This window comes from Pinus tabuliformis, chromosome 9 (assembly GCF_031772625.1).
Source record: "Pinus tabuliformis cultivar Carrire ecotype Pingquan chromosome 9, CPIR1, whole genome shotgun sequence".
NCBI classification, from domain to species: Eukaryota; Viridiplantae; Streptophyta; class Pinopsida; order Pinales; family Pinaceae; genus Pinus; species Pinus tabuliformis.
Window position 1 is genome coordinate 806,688,488 of NC_142307.1, and position 16,851 is coordinate 806,705,338.

General features: G+C 37.1%; 1 protein-coding gene across 2 annotated transcripts in view; it reads left to right on the top strand.

Annotated features, from left to right (window-relative positions):
* Positions 1 to 1,440, top strand: part of LOC149151218 (trafficking protein particle complex subunit-like protein) — a 315,768-nt gene extending 314,328 nt beyond the window's left edge. For both annotated transcript variants that reach the window (XM_089439733.1, XM_089439734.1), the window contains one exon: positions 1,059 to 1,440. In XM_089439733.1, coding sequence (XP_089295859.1) covers positions 1,059 to 1,079 — 21 coding nt within the window. In that variant the 3' untranslated portion in view covers positions 1,080 to 1,440. The remainder of the gene's footprint in view (positions 1 to 1,058) is intronic.
* Positions 1,441 to 16,851: the final 15,411 nt, after the last annotated feature.

Consider the following 16,851-nt stretch of genomic DNA (forward strand, 5'->3'; position numbering starts at 1 on the left):
GTTTCCTATGTCATGAGTAACTAGGTGTCTCAATCATCACATTCATTATTATCAATTATATTATATCCTTGTGAATTCTTCTATTTTATCTAATCTAAATTGGATATTTTCTTCCTTATCAAACAGGTTTTGTAACATTTTTTACGTGCAACTATCTTCTATAATTAGAAATGTTGGGACTCTTTAATCTTTGTAGTTCAAAAGATTGATCTTTTGGTAGATTATAATCTGGACCTGCCAAATAATGCTTCGGGTAGACTGATTATGCAAGCTTGATCATAGAGGGAGACATATATAGTAGAATATTCCCCACGTTCTACTAGGGAACACAAGTCAGCACCCATAGAGACCTAAACTGCATGCCAGTTTTTCACTCTTTAATCTTTGTAGTTCAAAAGATTGATCTTTTGGTAGATTATAATCTGGACCTGCCAAATAATGCTTCGGGTAGACTGATTATGCAAGCTTGATCATAGAGGGAGACATATTTAACATAGTAGAATATTCCCCACGTTCTACTAGGGAACACAAGCCAGCACCCATAGAGACCTAAACTGCATGCCAGTTTTTCACTCTAGCTGCTTGATATTTGAAATTTACTTGATCAGAGGACTAAAAAGCGTTTTAATCCCTAAGGCGTGTATGGATTTTAGGGTGGATTAGCAGAGGCAGAAATTTTAGAGCACTGAAATTTTCTGCAGATTTCAGTGGACTAAAAAGTGTTTGAATCCCTATGGGATACATTGCATATATGGATTTTAGGGTGGATTAGCAGAGGCAGAAGTTTTGTGGAAGTTAATTAAGTACGGTTGAAAGTTCCCAAGACCAAGCATATGCAATGTAGGTAGTCAGGTCTATCCCACTATAAAGAAAATCAGCTTTAGGTAAAGAAGTGTTGGTGCGTTATACAGGAGGGTTAAACTACAATAAACTGTTTCCCTTTTGTTCTTACAGATTTGTTGAGCCTTATACAAGATGTTTGTAAATGATATTTCTAGCCATTTTCAATCTAGTTTATGGTCATTTGGAGTGGCATTGATTTCTTTATGTCTGTACAGGTTTTTGTAAATCCAGAATGAAGTTACCGCAGTTGGAGGGTTGCTCTGTAAAGCTATTGTTACGGCCATCAAAATGAAGAAAAAATATTCATATTCTCATTGAAACCCTATGATGTAACAGGCTGCTTTGATAGCTGCCTTGTGCTCGATGAAAAACTTTGAAAATATCAAGAATAGGTACTTCAGCAAAGCATAGTGCAGTCTTTTTATAGTTGGCTGAGTTATGCTAGGACAATTTTCGTCATTTGAAATTGTGATGTAAACCGTTATCAAGCGGGGCCTCATTCTGGATCAATCCTCTCGAGTCTCAACAGGAAAATGATGCGTGTCAAAATAAATCTTCTTTTCCTACCAATAAAACAGAAAATTTATCTTGATGGTACCCAAGGGTTACAAGTTTATATTTGTTAGAAAGGATTCTTAGAAAAAAATAAATTGTTTGTTAATATCTATCACATGGCTGCATAATAGCCCTTGAAATGTAGCATAAATTACATCCTCAAGACGAAGGGGTGTAAACAAGAGAAGACGTGAACAACGAAATATGAATACCCAGCATAGAGAAACATAGAATTTTACAAAGACATTGAAAATATTGTAAAGAGATTATAGAGTTAGTATGGGCAGAGACCTTCGGATCGCTGAAGGTAAGAGCTATGGGTAGTCAATATCACGAGGAGGGAAAGTCACATGACAACTGTAATGCGTTGGGTGATTCGATGCAGTGAAAGAGGTAGACATTTGGTGAGTAAGAGTTTGACCAAATCATCTAGGACATCACGTGATCCATTACTTCTCTGATTTGCATGAGAAGTTGAAAAAATAAAGTAGCACAACTGTAACAGTAAGGCTAGAAATATCTTTAGCAATTTTACATTTCTAAATTTCCATATAGCCCACAATTCTTTGATTGAAATAGTGTGAAAGAAATCATTTAAGACCCACATCCACTGGTCCTAAATATTGCCCAAAACAGCCATATTCCATGTTCGAAGCTGAACAGAGGAATCTCTAGCAATTTTACATTTTATGTTTCCATATGACCCACAAAACTCAAATTCAAATGGCGTGAAAGAAATCAATAAGCCATATTGCCAAAGCAACCGTTTTCCATGTTGGAAGCTTGAAGAGAGGAGGTAGAACATGAACCTCCAAGTACCTTGTAAGGGCTTTCATATGATGACAATTCCAAAATGTAAGGGCAATGGCTTCTTTAATTCCACGTAAGGCACAATTGTAGAATATCTTAAATTGGGCTAGCTTGACTCTTATAACCCGTCCACCTCTAATTAATAACTACATAGGCATTATTTTATACTTTTTTCTTTTGTTGTAGTTTTGGTTTAAATTTCTTTTAGACCATTCAGTTTTGTTTTGGTTGCCTGAATTCCTTATAGACCAAGCAAAGGGCTAATGGTGATGCTAGATTTCAATTTGCATTTCTTTAAAGTTTATTTAAGGAAGAAGAAAGGAATATAACATTTTTAGGTAGGAGCGTTAAAACTTAAAACTGAGTGCTAAAGTGACCCAACAAATATTACATCTCCACTCTTAGCCATAGAGTATTTATATTACCGCTAAAATCCGGGAGATGAGAAGGGAGGCAAGTCTCCTATTCCCTTAAAAGTTCATAAACATGTTGATATTTTTGGAAGGGAAGCCATTCTTTAATAGTGAAATAAATAAAGGTATTTTTTTTAAAGAAGGGTAGGGGGTCTTCCTTCTCTTTCACCAGGGACGTGTTCCCCCTACCAATCATGGCATTCCCTTGCGGGGTGTGGCACATAGTGAACTCAAGAGAAAATCTGCATGGAAAAGCATAATATATTAAGAATGAAATTGTAATACCCAAAATGAGAATGACCACATACAATGAACTCACGGTATTTATGATGCCATATTGTTCATTCTTGCATTAATAGCACTGAGACAACCTTTGCTCAGCTGTAAGAGATTGATCTTGATGACATACAATGGATCCATGCCATTTAGGATGTCATGTTCATTCTTGCAAGAATAACATTATGACAACCTTTACAGAATGGTGTTGAGATAGATGATAGTTCTTTACTCATAGATAGTGTACACAAATAAAATAAGCTAAGCTCAAATATTAGATGGAACAAAACCACCCTCTTGTATAAAAAAATTCAATTAAAATTGGATATCAACATGTGGTATTTTTGAAGAAGAATCTCATTGTAGTGTATAGTGAATTTTGCCAATAACACCACTTTTGCTTTTATATGTAGACCATACATATGATAGGAAAATCTCTCTTTCTATATATATATTTCAATAAAAACTGGATATCAACATGATGGTATTTTTGAAGAAGAATTTCATTGTAGTGTATTGTGAATTTTGCCAATAACACCACTTTTTCTTTTATATGTAGACCATACATATGAGAGAAATCTCTCTCTCTCGCTATATATATATATATATAATCCCCTAAAGGGATCCCCTCTCCTAAAAACTAATCACAAATTTTCGGCATAGAGAAAGGTGGATGCTTTCTCTTGTAAAATTAAAATGACATTGACATAAAAAAAATGTGAGTGTCTTTTTGAAAACTCGTGTTTATTTCATATTTTAGTTTCAAAAATTATTATTATTATTATTAAAATTCCATAGGTTAATAATTTTTTTTTGAAAACCAATGACTTCTTATAAAAACCTTATAAATGACATCAAAGTTGATACATTTTTGAAAACATTATTTTATCGTGCTATAGAGATATCTAAATTATCAAAGTAAAGAAATTAATGGTTTTTGACATTTTGTACTTTTTTGAAATTGAAATGTTCAAATAGTGAAAGGTAGTCATTTAATCAATGAAATTTGGAGAACTTCAATTTTCAAAAAGGCAGTGCTCTAGTATTATTGCAACTATCATAATAGATTTTTGCACTAAGACCATTGGTTTTTAAAAAGGAATTACCCAGTATTATTGCAATATCATTATGGTGTTTTGCACTAATATATGAGTAGGGATTGAAACTCTCCTTTCCCCTATCATGACTCTGTGTGTGGGGAACAATGGCGAATAAGTCATAGCCTAGTCCATAGTTGTATAAATTTTCTCAATGAGAGGAGGGATTATTATCATTCTTATTTAATCATCATCATTCTTATCACCATTAAACTCAACATGAAAATAAGAGGATGTAATAATATCCTCCATTTTTGAAGTATTCTCATCTCGTGCTTGTTATCTATATATATATATATATATATATATATATATATATATATAATCTGTGTGTGTGCGGGAGGGGGTGCGACCCTTGAAGACTTCACAATTGTCAATGTGTTGTAACCAAGGTAAATTGCGAGCCTTGGTTATAGAGCCTAACCCTAAGGGGATCCACATACTCGATTCGATGGCCTCCCCTACTTTGTGGGTAGAGATCTCATGTTTGGCTCAAGATTGCTTAGGCTAATCCTTCGGGATTCTAAATTTGAAGGACATGGGGATTGCTATTGGTTCACTTATATGTGCATAGGTCACAAAAACATTTAATATTATATTTCTATGTGCAACCACATGTTTGACCACTACATTAATGTGACCATGGCTCTAAGAAAAGCCCTCATAGGAATTAAATCTTGTCCATCAGTGAAAAACAAGTTTGAAGGACATTGTTATGAAACCAGCTCAAGAAAAGGTAGAAAAGATAGATCAACGCCTTAGAATTCAGCCTCTTTGAGGGGGCAACCTCCTTTATATTACATAAATGAACAATTCTTTGATGATACAAATGAACAGACCTTCTTTCTATATATAGGAGTCTAAGGGGTCATAACATAATCAGAGCCGACATAACAATAATAAAGTAAGGGCACAATAATAACAATAGTGGGCTTCTATGGGGCACAATAGTAACAATATGGGCACTACATGGGTACATCAATATAATAAGTGGGTTGTACTAATAATAATAAGGGGTTACACTAGTAGTATAGGGGCCTAACATGCCCCTCTCCTTCAAAAAGCGTTGTCCTCAACACTTGAGTAGTTCTTGATGCTTCTGTATAAAATTCTTGTCCTCCCCATGTGGAATCTTCAGCGGGTAAGTTCTTCCACTTGATGAGATACTTTGAAATTGATTGATTTCGTAGCTGTCGAGGTCTTGTTTCTGTGACTGCTTCAGGTTCCAATATGATTTTTCCTTCCTCTTCAATTTCTGGCAATATTGTTTGAATTGGGATCTTTTGCAACTTTTGAATAAGTGGCCATACTTCTTCGTCCTTCTTCCATTCATCCGTTGCTTTGTTTATCCAATCTGGTTGGATAATAGAAATAACACAAAACAATGCTTCCACATCCTCATCCTTGAAGAGTCTTCCCATTCGGTAAGGTCGCGATTTTTTAAGTGAATGTAGTATTGCCAACATTTCATTCTCATAAATAGCTTGCTTGAGATGTAGCAGTAAAAATACCCAATCACCTACATCAAAGCATTTTTCACTACAATGTTGATCTACCCGTTGTTTCGTTTGATTTTGCACCGAAGTGGTGTTATCCTTTAAAAGTTGGAGAACTTGTTGTTGATGCTCGATGTGATCTTTCATTGCTTGAACCTTTTTCTTCTTGATATGTCCTTCTATCTCTAGAGTTTGAGGAGTGGTAATTTCTTCCAATCCTTTACAAGATATGGTCGGATTCATTTCTTGATGCTCGATGTGATATTTCACTTCCTGAACATTTTTCTTCTTGATATGTCCTTCTATCTTGATAGTTTGAGGAGTGGTAATTTCGACCAATGAATTACAAGATATGGTTGGATTCATTTCTTCTTTCTCGATGTGATCTTTCACTTCTTGCACCTTTTTCTTCTTGATATGTCCTTCTATCTTGAGAGTTTGAGGAGTGGTAATTCCTGCCAATGCTTTACAAGATATCATCTGATTCATTTCTTCTTTCTCTGGGGTGGGGTCCTGGCGTATATCTTCTTCCTTTGATGTTTCATGATCCTTTTCTTCCTCCTCTTCATATTCTATGTAAAATAATTTCTTCTCAGCACACTTATGACCTTTAGTGCATTTGCTATCACAATTGTAACAAAGCCCTTTTTCTCTTTTTTCTTCCAATTGTTGTGGTGTAACCCTTGTAGGTTGTGGAAGGCTAGGAGAAACAACACTTTCATCTTTATAGTTGTGAGGGGTATGCTTTCTGGTTTCCATAATTTTGCTTTCCAGTATGTCACAAAGCCCTTTTACTCTTTCCAATTGTTGTGGTGTTGCTCTAGAGAAGGTGTTGCTCTTTGTATCCTCATAATGTGCTATCATTTCCTCCGTGAGAATTGACCATGTAACAAGTTTTTTACGAGAACAAAGCCCTTTATACCATAAAAATTGATCCGATTCTAAATATGAAGATGCAATACATACCTTTCGTAACAGTGGCACACCATGTAGATCAAAATATTGCTCCATCTGAAGTATCCAATTTACCGGATCCTTGTCATCAAACTTCCTCATCTTGTTTTTTCTTGATTTTAGGACCTCAAACTTGAAACGACTGTAACTCTATACTTGCGGATATTTAAGTTCTGAAATTGCTACTTGTAGTAGCCCTCTGTGTCCTCTTTCCAATGCCACCAGTCTGATCCAAATTGGATTCTCCAAAAAAGAGTTATGCACAATCTCCCAAGATGACCTGATTATAGACCTTTCCAGAAGAGCGAACTTGTATGAAGTGCCACGTGTCAATTTTTCGACCTTTGGCTCTGAAAACGATATACAAGAAACTACAGTCCGTCCTCTTTCTGTACCTTCTTACGAAATTTCAATCCGATCCCCAGAGAGAAAGTTATGACGATTTTCCCCAGGTCACCTGTTTTGAATGTAATTCAGGAGTCTGTAAAAGGACCAACTTCCTCAGATCATATCTCCGCAAATGTCACGCGAAAAGCTCTGAAATTTGAACCCAAGGTTCAGCGCAATTTCTTCTCAAATGGATTTTTTTTGCGACTTCTGAAACGTCACAGAAAAAAAGTTATAGCGAAAATGCCACGATGACCTGTTTGGAGCAGCGAAACCCTAGAATCCAAAGCTCTGATACCAAATGTTATGAAACCAGCTCAAGAAAAGATAGATCAATGCCTTAGAATTCAACCTCTTCGAGGGGGCAACCTCCTTTACATTACATAAATGAACAATTCTTTGATGATACAAATGAACAGACCTCCTTTCTATATATAGGAGTCTAAGGGGTCATAACATAATCAGAGTCGACATAACAATAATAAAGTAAGGGCACAATAATAACAATAGTGGGCTTCTATGGGGCACAATAGTAACAATATGGGCACTACATGGGTACATCAATATAATAAGTGGGTTGTACTAATAACAATAAGGGGTTACACTGGTAGTATAGGGGCCTAACATGCCCCTCTCCTTCAAAAAGCGTTGTCCTCAACGCTTGAGTAGTTCTTGATGCTTCTGTGTAAAATTCTTGTCCTCCCATGTGGAATATTCAGCGGGTAAGTTCTTCCACTTGATGAGATACTCTGAAATTGATCGATTTCGTAGCTGTCGGGTTCTTGTTTCTGTGACTGCTCCTGGTTCCAATATGATTTTTCTTTCTTCTTCAATTTTTGGCAATATTGTTTGAATTGGGATCTTTTGAAACTTTTGAATAAGTGGCCATACTTCTTCGTCCTTCTTCCATTCATCCCTTGCTTCGTTTATCCAATCTGGTTGGATAATATAAATAGCACAAAACAATGCTTCCACATCCTCATCCTTGAAGAGTCTTCCCATTCGGTAAGGTTGCCATTTTTTAAGTGCATGTAGTATTGCCAACATTTCCTTCTCATAAATAGTTTGCTTGAGATGTAGCAGTAAAAATACCCAATCACCTACATCAAAACATTTTTCACTACGATGTTGATCTACCTGTTGTTTCCTTTGATTTTGCACCGAAGTGGCGTTATCCTTTAAAAGTTGGAGAACTTGTTGTTGATGCTCGATGTGATCCTTCACTGCTTGAACCTTTTTCTTCTTGATATGTCCTTCTATCTCTAGAGTTTGAGGAGTGGTAATTTCTTCCAATCCTTTACAAGATATGATCGGATTCATTTCTTGATGCTCGATGTGATCTTTCACTTCTTGAACATTTTTCTTCTTTTTATGTCCTTCTATCTTGATAGTTTGAAGAGTGGTAATTTCGAACAATGAATTACAAGATATGGTTGGATTCATTTCTTCTTTCTCGATGTGATCTTTCACTTCTTGCACCTTTTTCTTCTTGATATGTCCTTCTATCTTGAGAGTTTGAGGAGTGGTAATTCTTGCCAATGCTTTACAAGATATCATCTGATTCATTTCTTCTTTCTCTGGGGTGGGGTCCTGGCGTATATCTTCTTCTTTTGTTGTTTCTTGATCATTTTCTTCCTCTTCTTCATATTCTATGTAAAATAATTTCTTCTCAGCACACTTATGACCTTTAGTGCATTTTCTATCACAATTGTAACAAAGCCCTTTTTCTCTTTTTTCTTCTAATTGTTGTGGTGTAACCCTTGTAGGTTGTGGAAGGCTAGGAGAAACAACACTTCCATCTTTATAGTTGTGAGGGGTACACTTCCTGGTTTCCATAATTTTGCTTTCCACTATGTCACAAAGCCCTTTTACTCTTTCCAATTGTTGTGGTGTTGCTCTAAAGAAGGTGTTGCTCTTTGTATCCTCATAATGTGCTATCATTTCCTCCGTGAAAATTGACCACGTAACAAGTTGTTTACGAGAACAAAGCCCTTTGTACCATAAAATTTGATCTGGTTCTAAATATGAAGATGCAATACATACCTTTTGTAACAGTTGTACACCATGTAGATCAAAATATTGTTCCATCTGAAGTATCCAATTTACCGGATCCTTGCCATCAAACTTCTTCATCTTGCTTTTTCTTGATTTTAGGAGCTAGACCTTGAAACGACTGTAACTCTGTACTTTCGGATCTTTAAGTTCTGAAATTGTGACCTGTAGTAGCCCTTTGTGTCCTCTTTCCAATGCCACCAGTATGATCCAAATTGGATTCTCCAAGAAAGAGTTATGCACAATCTCCCAAGATGACTTGAGTATAGACTAGTTCAGTAGAGCGAACTTGTACGACGTGCCACGAGTCACTGTTTCAACATTTGGATCTGAAAAATGTATACAAGAAACTACAGTCCGTCCTCTTTCTTTACCTTATTACGAAATTTCAATCCGATCCCCAGAGAGAGTTATGACGATTTTCCCCAGGTCACCTGTTTTGAATGTAATTCAGGAGTCTGCAAAAAGACCAACTTCCTCAGATCATATCTCCGCAAATATCGCGTGAAAAGCTCTGAAATTCGGACCCAAGGTTCAGCGTGATTTCTTCTCAAATGGGTTTTTTTTGCGACTTCTGAAACGTCACAGAAAAAAGTTATAGCGAAAATGCCACGATGACCTGTTTGGAGTAGCGAAACCCTAGAATCCAAAGCTCTGATACCAAATGTTATGGAACCAGCTCAAGAAAAGATAGGAAAGATAGATCAACGCCTTAGAATTCAACCTCTTCGAGGGGGCAACCTCCTTTACATTACATAAATGAACAATTCTTCGATGATACAAATGAAAATACCTCCTTTCTATATATAGGAGTCTAAGGGGTCATAACATAATCAGAGCCGACATAACAATAATAATGTAAGGGCACAATAATAACAATAGTGGGCTTCTATGGGGCACAATAGTAACAATATGGGTACTACATGGGTACATCAATATAATAAGTGGATTGTACTAATAACAATAAGGGGTTACACTGGTAGTATAGGGGCCTGACAGACATGGGCATGAGCATGGGCTTTGATCCACTTTGTCTGTATGAGTCACAAGATCAGATAATATAGTCTCTCTTTACGGGCAAGCAAAGATTAGACCACTACCCCAAGGTTACCTTGTGGCTCTAGGATTAACCTCGTGAGAAATTGAACATTACCTATGAGTGAAAATCTCATCACTTGTTGGACCCTTTCTTTTCTTCAGAATATCTACAATGATGGAGGGAAATCTTATTAGATCTCTTCTTTTCCCCAAAATATCTAAGATGGTGGGTGGTTTAACCGCTAGCCACAATAACCATTTATAACCCTAAGGTACTTGATAAGATATGTACATGTGACCTATTGCTTCTCAATTGGTGGTTATCCTTGGTTGTATGTGTTGACCCCTAGGTTGTTTCCTCTCTCACAAGGCTCAATGTAGTGGCATAATGTGCAGGAGTAACTTTTTGCACCACTCTAGGTCTTCATTCTAGCCCTTGTGCTAGAGGGGACTACCCTCATTTTTCCTAAATTTATTATTTGTACATGTCATACAAGAGAACAATTATCTATGAAGATTTGGCTACATTATTGCAAAGAGTAGGTGGTGTAGGAAAGTAGTCTCGACAAGTGACAAATATTTTGCTTATGCTATAAATAATGAAAGTGAAAATATTACTAGAGATTGCTAGACATAAATTTCATCAACCCAATATAGAAGGATGTCTGAATCACAATTCCATCGTATCTTTGGAAGACATAATGTAGGAAAACATGAACATACATCATAAGAGGAAGTTCAACATTGCTTTCCCACTTAACATGTTCACAAGAGAAAAGATACAGGCAAGTAGATGTAGATTTGTTCATTCAACATAAGAACAAGACAAAAAGTGAAATAAAACTAGCATAACTTGCTTAAAATTTATAATTTTATCAATGCAAATGTGCTTTAGTCTTAACTGTAGAATAAATTCAATAGTTCTTTTTGTTATAATGAGGGCAATGGAGAGGGACGATGAAATATCAATCAATAGCCTTTATTACTTTATTCCCAAAATTAGGGGCTTACAAATATGTTTACAAAAGGCAAGAGAATGAGAGGAAAGGAAAAATTAGACCCAGTGTGACATCCTCCCAACCTGAAGTTATTACAATTATATAATGAAAGGTCTTGGGCTATCAAAATTGCCTCATGTTAGGGTTGCTTAACCATTTCAACACCTGTAGGGCTAGTGGGTTTTGTTGCCACAAAATCTAGTAGGCCTTGGAGAGGAGACCCTATAAAGCTATAGTTAACCAAGTGTCGACAATGGGATAGTGGCCCACTATCACCACCACCAATATCCCATTCTCTTTACGAAATTTCATCAATGGGAGGAGTCTCGATATGAGAGAGGTCCCCTGAGATTGGTATTCTAATCTTGATGAACAATGTGACCTAAGTAAGATCTCAATAAGAAAGGCACAATTTAGGTTCAAAGCTTCACAAAGAAGCAATTCACTTTCTAAAGGGAGAGTCCTATAAGATAAGGGACAAGACTTAGGGTTTAATGATTTTGATGTGTGTTGGAGTATCCAAAGATCAAGGCCAAAGAGAAAGAGTTTATTGTTAGATGATATTACAAATGCAAGGCTCATGAACTCTCAATAAGCCGCCCAAGTTGAGGTAAGACTAGCTTAAGATTTGACCTTAGGGAAAAAACTAGGGTAAGAAAATATATCGTTAAGATTGAAGTGGATTCCCACCAAAAGCATAGATTTTGTGGAAAATGATATCCCCTTGATGTTTAGGCTCTCCAGTCCCCTAAATTTTCTCTCCCTAGGAATTCACACCAAGCCTTAAAGGGGCTAAAATTGCAAGAGAAAATTTTATGGATAAAAGTAAGGTGTGATCACCAACCAAGTAGACTGTTCCCTTGTTCCTTGGGGGAATGGACTTTAGGATGAGATAGATCAACCAATAGTGTTTCCAAGGAGGTCGAAATTTGATGCCCTAGCAACAAGATTTCAAGCATTTACCTATGCAATGGAAAAATAGTTTTTCATGGGAGAGCTTCTAGGAGTTCACCACTAGGACAATTCATTACATGTTATGTATGAGTAATGCATGCAATATTCATCTAGATAACAATTCAATTAATCTTCAACAAATTAGGGCACAATTTAGCATAACCTAGAATCAATTATTCCATACATTAGACATAGAGAAATAAATATTCAACAATTAGGTGCAACTTACAAGATAACATGCAAGATTTCCATCCATTAGACCAAAGAATAGCTCCAAAGATAACCAAGATCAACTCCAAATATCAAAATGCATCCACAACATCCAAATCTTCCACAAGAGAGAAAGTTCAAATTCAACTATTTAAGTTGGAAATATCAAGAGTTGTGATGATGAGAGATCACAATGACATGTTTCTAAATTTATGAGGCATACAAATGCCTATTTAACCTACAAGCCCCTCTAAACATGAAAACAATGTGTAGGTCATAAGCCAACTTAGTAGCCTTTGACAAATTGAGTAAAACTCTACATATGCATGTCGAAATGCCGACATCCTGCTAGCGTAAGCTTGCTTAGGGAAACCATTGAGGGCAATATGTGTCTTAGCAAGTGTAGAGGCTCTCTAAAATCATGGTCTAGGGGTTGGCCCCGAGATCTCTGCCATAAACACCTTTTGGACTATAGTTTTTGGTTTGGGGCACAAAATGGGTCTCATGGGCATGCCTAACTCTGCTCTAATGTTGGGGGATCTCAAGATGGTGTTAGCCCTCCCTGTCTCACGGTATGAGATCATCCTCATTTGCGCCCTAGATCAACTGCCTGCCTCTAAGATCATTGTTAAGTCAGTTGGGGTCATGCTAGTCCAGGTGCATCATCCCATAAAAGTAAATGATGTAGGGCGAAGTGTAGGAATGTTGTCAGTGTTGAAGGTACCAATGGATACGAGTGATGCTCTACAACTGTTTGGAGGCCTATGTCTCTCAACACCTCTCTTGGGGGTGTCAATTTGCCCCTCTAGAGGACCTGTACCGCAGTTAAGTTTCCTAGACCTATAGATGGAATCACCCACCAATTACGCAATATCTAGTGCTGTAAATTTCACCATTAGGTACATTTAATCATTATTGTATCTAAGTGAACCAAGCTTGAAATAATTTGGAAAATTAACACTTCATACAAGGATTTCCTTCCAAAATTGTGGCGTTAGTCACGTAATGGTGTTACCTCCCAAGGTAGGAGTGGTTAATAGAAAGCCCTATTAGGTGTTCTCAACCCCCAAGGGGAAGTGACATGTCCTAGGTCCACCCTTCAATCGATAGGTTCCATGTGAATAATGATGGAATGGAGGGGGAAAAGACTTCATGGCCTAGTGTCATGGTGAAAGGGACCAACTATGGTGGATCACCTCATCTTGGGTGTATAGATGTGAGGAAGGAGAAATCATGGATGCAGGAGTTACCGATTCAGCCTTTGTTTTTCAACCCCTCTTATGCCTTTTGTTCTTTCTTTATTCTTGTTTGTATTACTGCTCATAGTTCGACGAATGAGAGCTTGCAGTTATTACCCCCCTTTAGGGTGTGGTAGTTCATTGCCCAGCAGGGGTTGGAACATGCAATGGTTCAATTTCATTAATATGATAGGGAAATATTGACCCAAGAACTGGGTGAAGGCCATAACTGAGTGAGGTAGAGTTCATGCTTGGCTTTTTCCCACATGCTCATTTGAATGGTCCCGACCATCTTTTTCATTTTGTTTTTATTGTGGCCATCATATGCTCTCCTTTTTTTTTGGCTCCATCAACCTCCCATAACACATTTCTAGGCCCTACCTAGGTAAATGAGGATGTGTGGGTTCCAAGTCCCAATGAACTAGTGTTTGTTGAACTCGAAGAATGGAGGTGGTAAGGGGGCTTGTAATATAAGATGGAAAGTGGTAAGTATGGAATAAGGAGAGATGGGGCTTCATTATATCAATCATGGCTTCCCAAGTAGTGCCCCTCCTATACCCGTTGGGCCATTAGAGGAGGTCCCACCGGACTAGGATTGAAAATTAGCCCTCGATTTAAAGTGATGGAACAAGATCACGACCAATACTCTTATTCTTCCAAGTTACCCCATAATCGATGTCAAAATTCCCAAATAAAAACAAGCATAAGCACCCAATTGCAAAATGAATAAAGTACTTTTTTATTAGAAGCCCATGGTCATTCCAACACGTGCTCTTGGAAAATGGGTGAGGAAACATATCACTAATGTAGGTGGTAGAGATGTGAATGACATGTCCTTATTGGCTACTAGTGGCTCTCAGGCACTACTAGTTACCTGCTAGAAGAGATGAATAGGAGAAACGTTACTCCTAGGGGTCACCCACTTTTAGTGGGTAACAGGTCCATTCAGGGAACCATTCCTTCTATTGTTATAAAGTTAGGGTCCATCATGTCAATAATAACTCAAAATAGTTAAATTCAATTTTTGTTGCCATACTTCTTTTGAACTAATTCCCCTTTTGCGTAGGTAGCCTCATTTTCTATGAGGCTTGTTCTCTTGATGATGTTGTGGTTAATGGATGTAAGACTTGAGGATTTTTCCTTTTGATGTCATAGTCATAGAGAACACTTTGCCAATCCTTGTTGTTGAGTACCTTCCCCCTTTTCAAAAGCTAGAAATATTGTCTAACTTCTTGTTTTGCATATGGTCTATAGGTGATAAGCTACAATGAAAATTCCATGCTAAAGTCTAAGATGTGATAGACAAACAAACATGAGGCAAAATGCTTAAGGATCAGTGTGTGCTTACTTTACTAGCCACTACTCCTAATTGATCTGTCACTACATCATCTTGGTGTACCTCCTAAAGCAATGTAAGGTGAATTGGGTGTCCCAAGGACAAGGTAAGCCATAGTTTGTTGAAGAAAATGTAACTAGGTGCGATTTTCATGACATTGTAATTATGACTTTTGTAAAACAAGAAAACAAATTTATTATTCCTTGTTGTATGGGTTTCATGAGCAAGAGGTTTTATACATGGCTCCCATTGAGAGCCTTAGGATTTATATTTAAGGTCAAAGAGTCAAAGTCATGAATAAGGAGCTCTTCATGAGCCTATGTAAAATGTATACAAGCTTAGAGCAGCCCTCCAAGACCAAGCACAATCCTCCAAAACAAGCACAAAGAAGTTTGCAAGAAAAACGATAAGGAGAACATCATGTCGGCCTCAAATCTATATACAAATGTCATGTCAGCTCATATAAAAGACAATGGTTCACTTATTAAAGTCGGCTAAAAAATGGAGACATAACCACTATTTATACTCAGCTGGGGTATCTGCAACAACTTAGATAGAATCTCAGACTTGTCTGAAATTTTGGAGGTGTGGTACAAAATCTCGAAAGGCCCAAAAAGGACAGTATCTCAGATAGGGTACAAGAGTATAGCATCTCGGTTGAGCATCATAATTACAGTTTTGGTTGCGCATTTTGAATGATCATCATGATTACAGTTTCGACATACTAGGACAATCTTGGCATATATATCATGATAAGGATCCTAGTACAAGAAGCTCTCAGTTATACACACTAGACATCATTGAAGCATTCACATATCTCAGTATGGAAGTCTCATCAACATGATGATGATCTCAGTGAGAAGTGCAGTAATGATCTAAGAGAAGATGGAGATATGGTGCAACAACTATGTTCTCCTTATTGTGATGAATATCTTAGTGAAGGTGCATGAATGATGAACTCGATGAAGCAACAATGTTGATGATAATCTCAATAGTAAGAAGAAGGATTGGTGACTTGGTCTTGGAGTGGCCTAGTAGGTCAAGGGTTATGGTCTTGGTGTTCGTCAATTGGAATCTCTATAAGAAGAATTTTGTGCAGGTTTTCCTCTCCAAGAGGGAGAGGTTTTGGCCCTGGCAAAAAGCCAAACATCTTGTGTTCTTGTCTCTTTGTTTTGGTAGTAGTTTGATTAAGTAAACACACACACTAATAAGAAGAAGAAGATCACGCTAAGATAAATTGTAAAATCACTTCACAAATTGTTATCAAGCCTAGAAGAATCCTACTAATACTAATTTCCCTAGATTCTTCGACATGGTATCACAGCTAAGGTGCAGAAGTCAAAGGAAGGGCAACAAAAGAGACATACAAGGATCAATTCTCAAGAAGGGCATCAAAGTAAGGTTAAGGGTTTTGTCAAGGATCAAGTCTACAACAAGTAGTCTACATTAGCAAAGAACCTTTTCTCCACAGTCATCATCAAAAAGGTCACCAAGAACCTTATCAATATGACTACAAAGACATATAACTCAAAGTCAAATATTATCATCTTGGAGAAGGCCGAAAATCTGAGTAGTTCTAATCTACACTACAACAAAAGGAAAACACAATACTTTTCACAGTCTCGATGCTAGGCTCAAAATTTGGGTGTCATTACAACCCATGTCATACCACAACAATCTTAATGACTTAAGCAGTTTCGATGATTGGTATTGAACAATGCTCGAAGGCCACAAAGATCTTTGCTCATGCTAGTCAACTCAAGCAAGGTTCTACTCCAACAAGGAGCATTGCAACAAGGTTACAAAGATATATAGTCACAACATACATTACAACATTATCACTTTAGAAAGAGAACACAATGCCACATCTCAGGTGGACATCATGACAGTGCTCTCAAAATTCTTGATTTCGATTCCATACCCTCACAGTCAAGGAATCAAATAATATCAACATATCATAAAAGGTAGTAGTGCTTGGTGTTGAACAATGCAAGGAAGTCTCAAGAAAGGTTTTGGAACTCTATTGTACCAGGCAGCTCAAGAAATAATCTCATTGAAGGAGATCATTCAAGAAAGCATCAAGGTGAAGATTTCATCTTCACATGACAAGTAAGTATATTTTCATTCTATATTCAAGTTTGGTTAAATGACTTCATGATTGCAAGGACATCTATGAATTGTATGGGTTATCAAG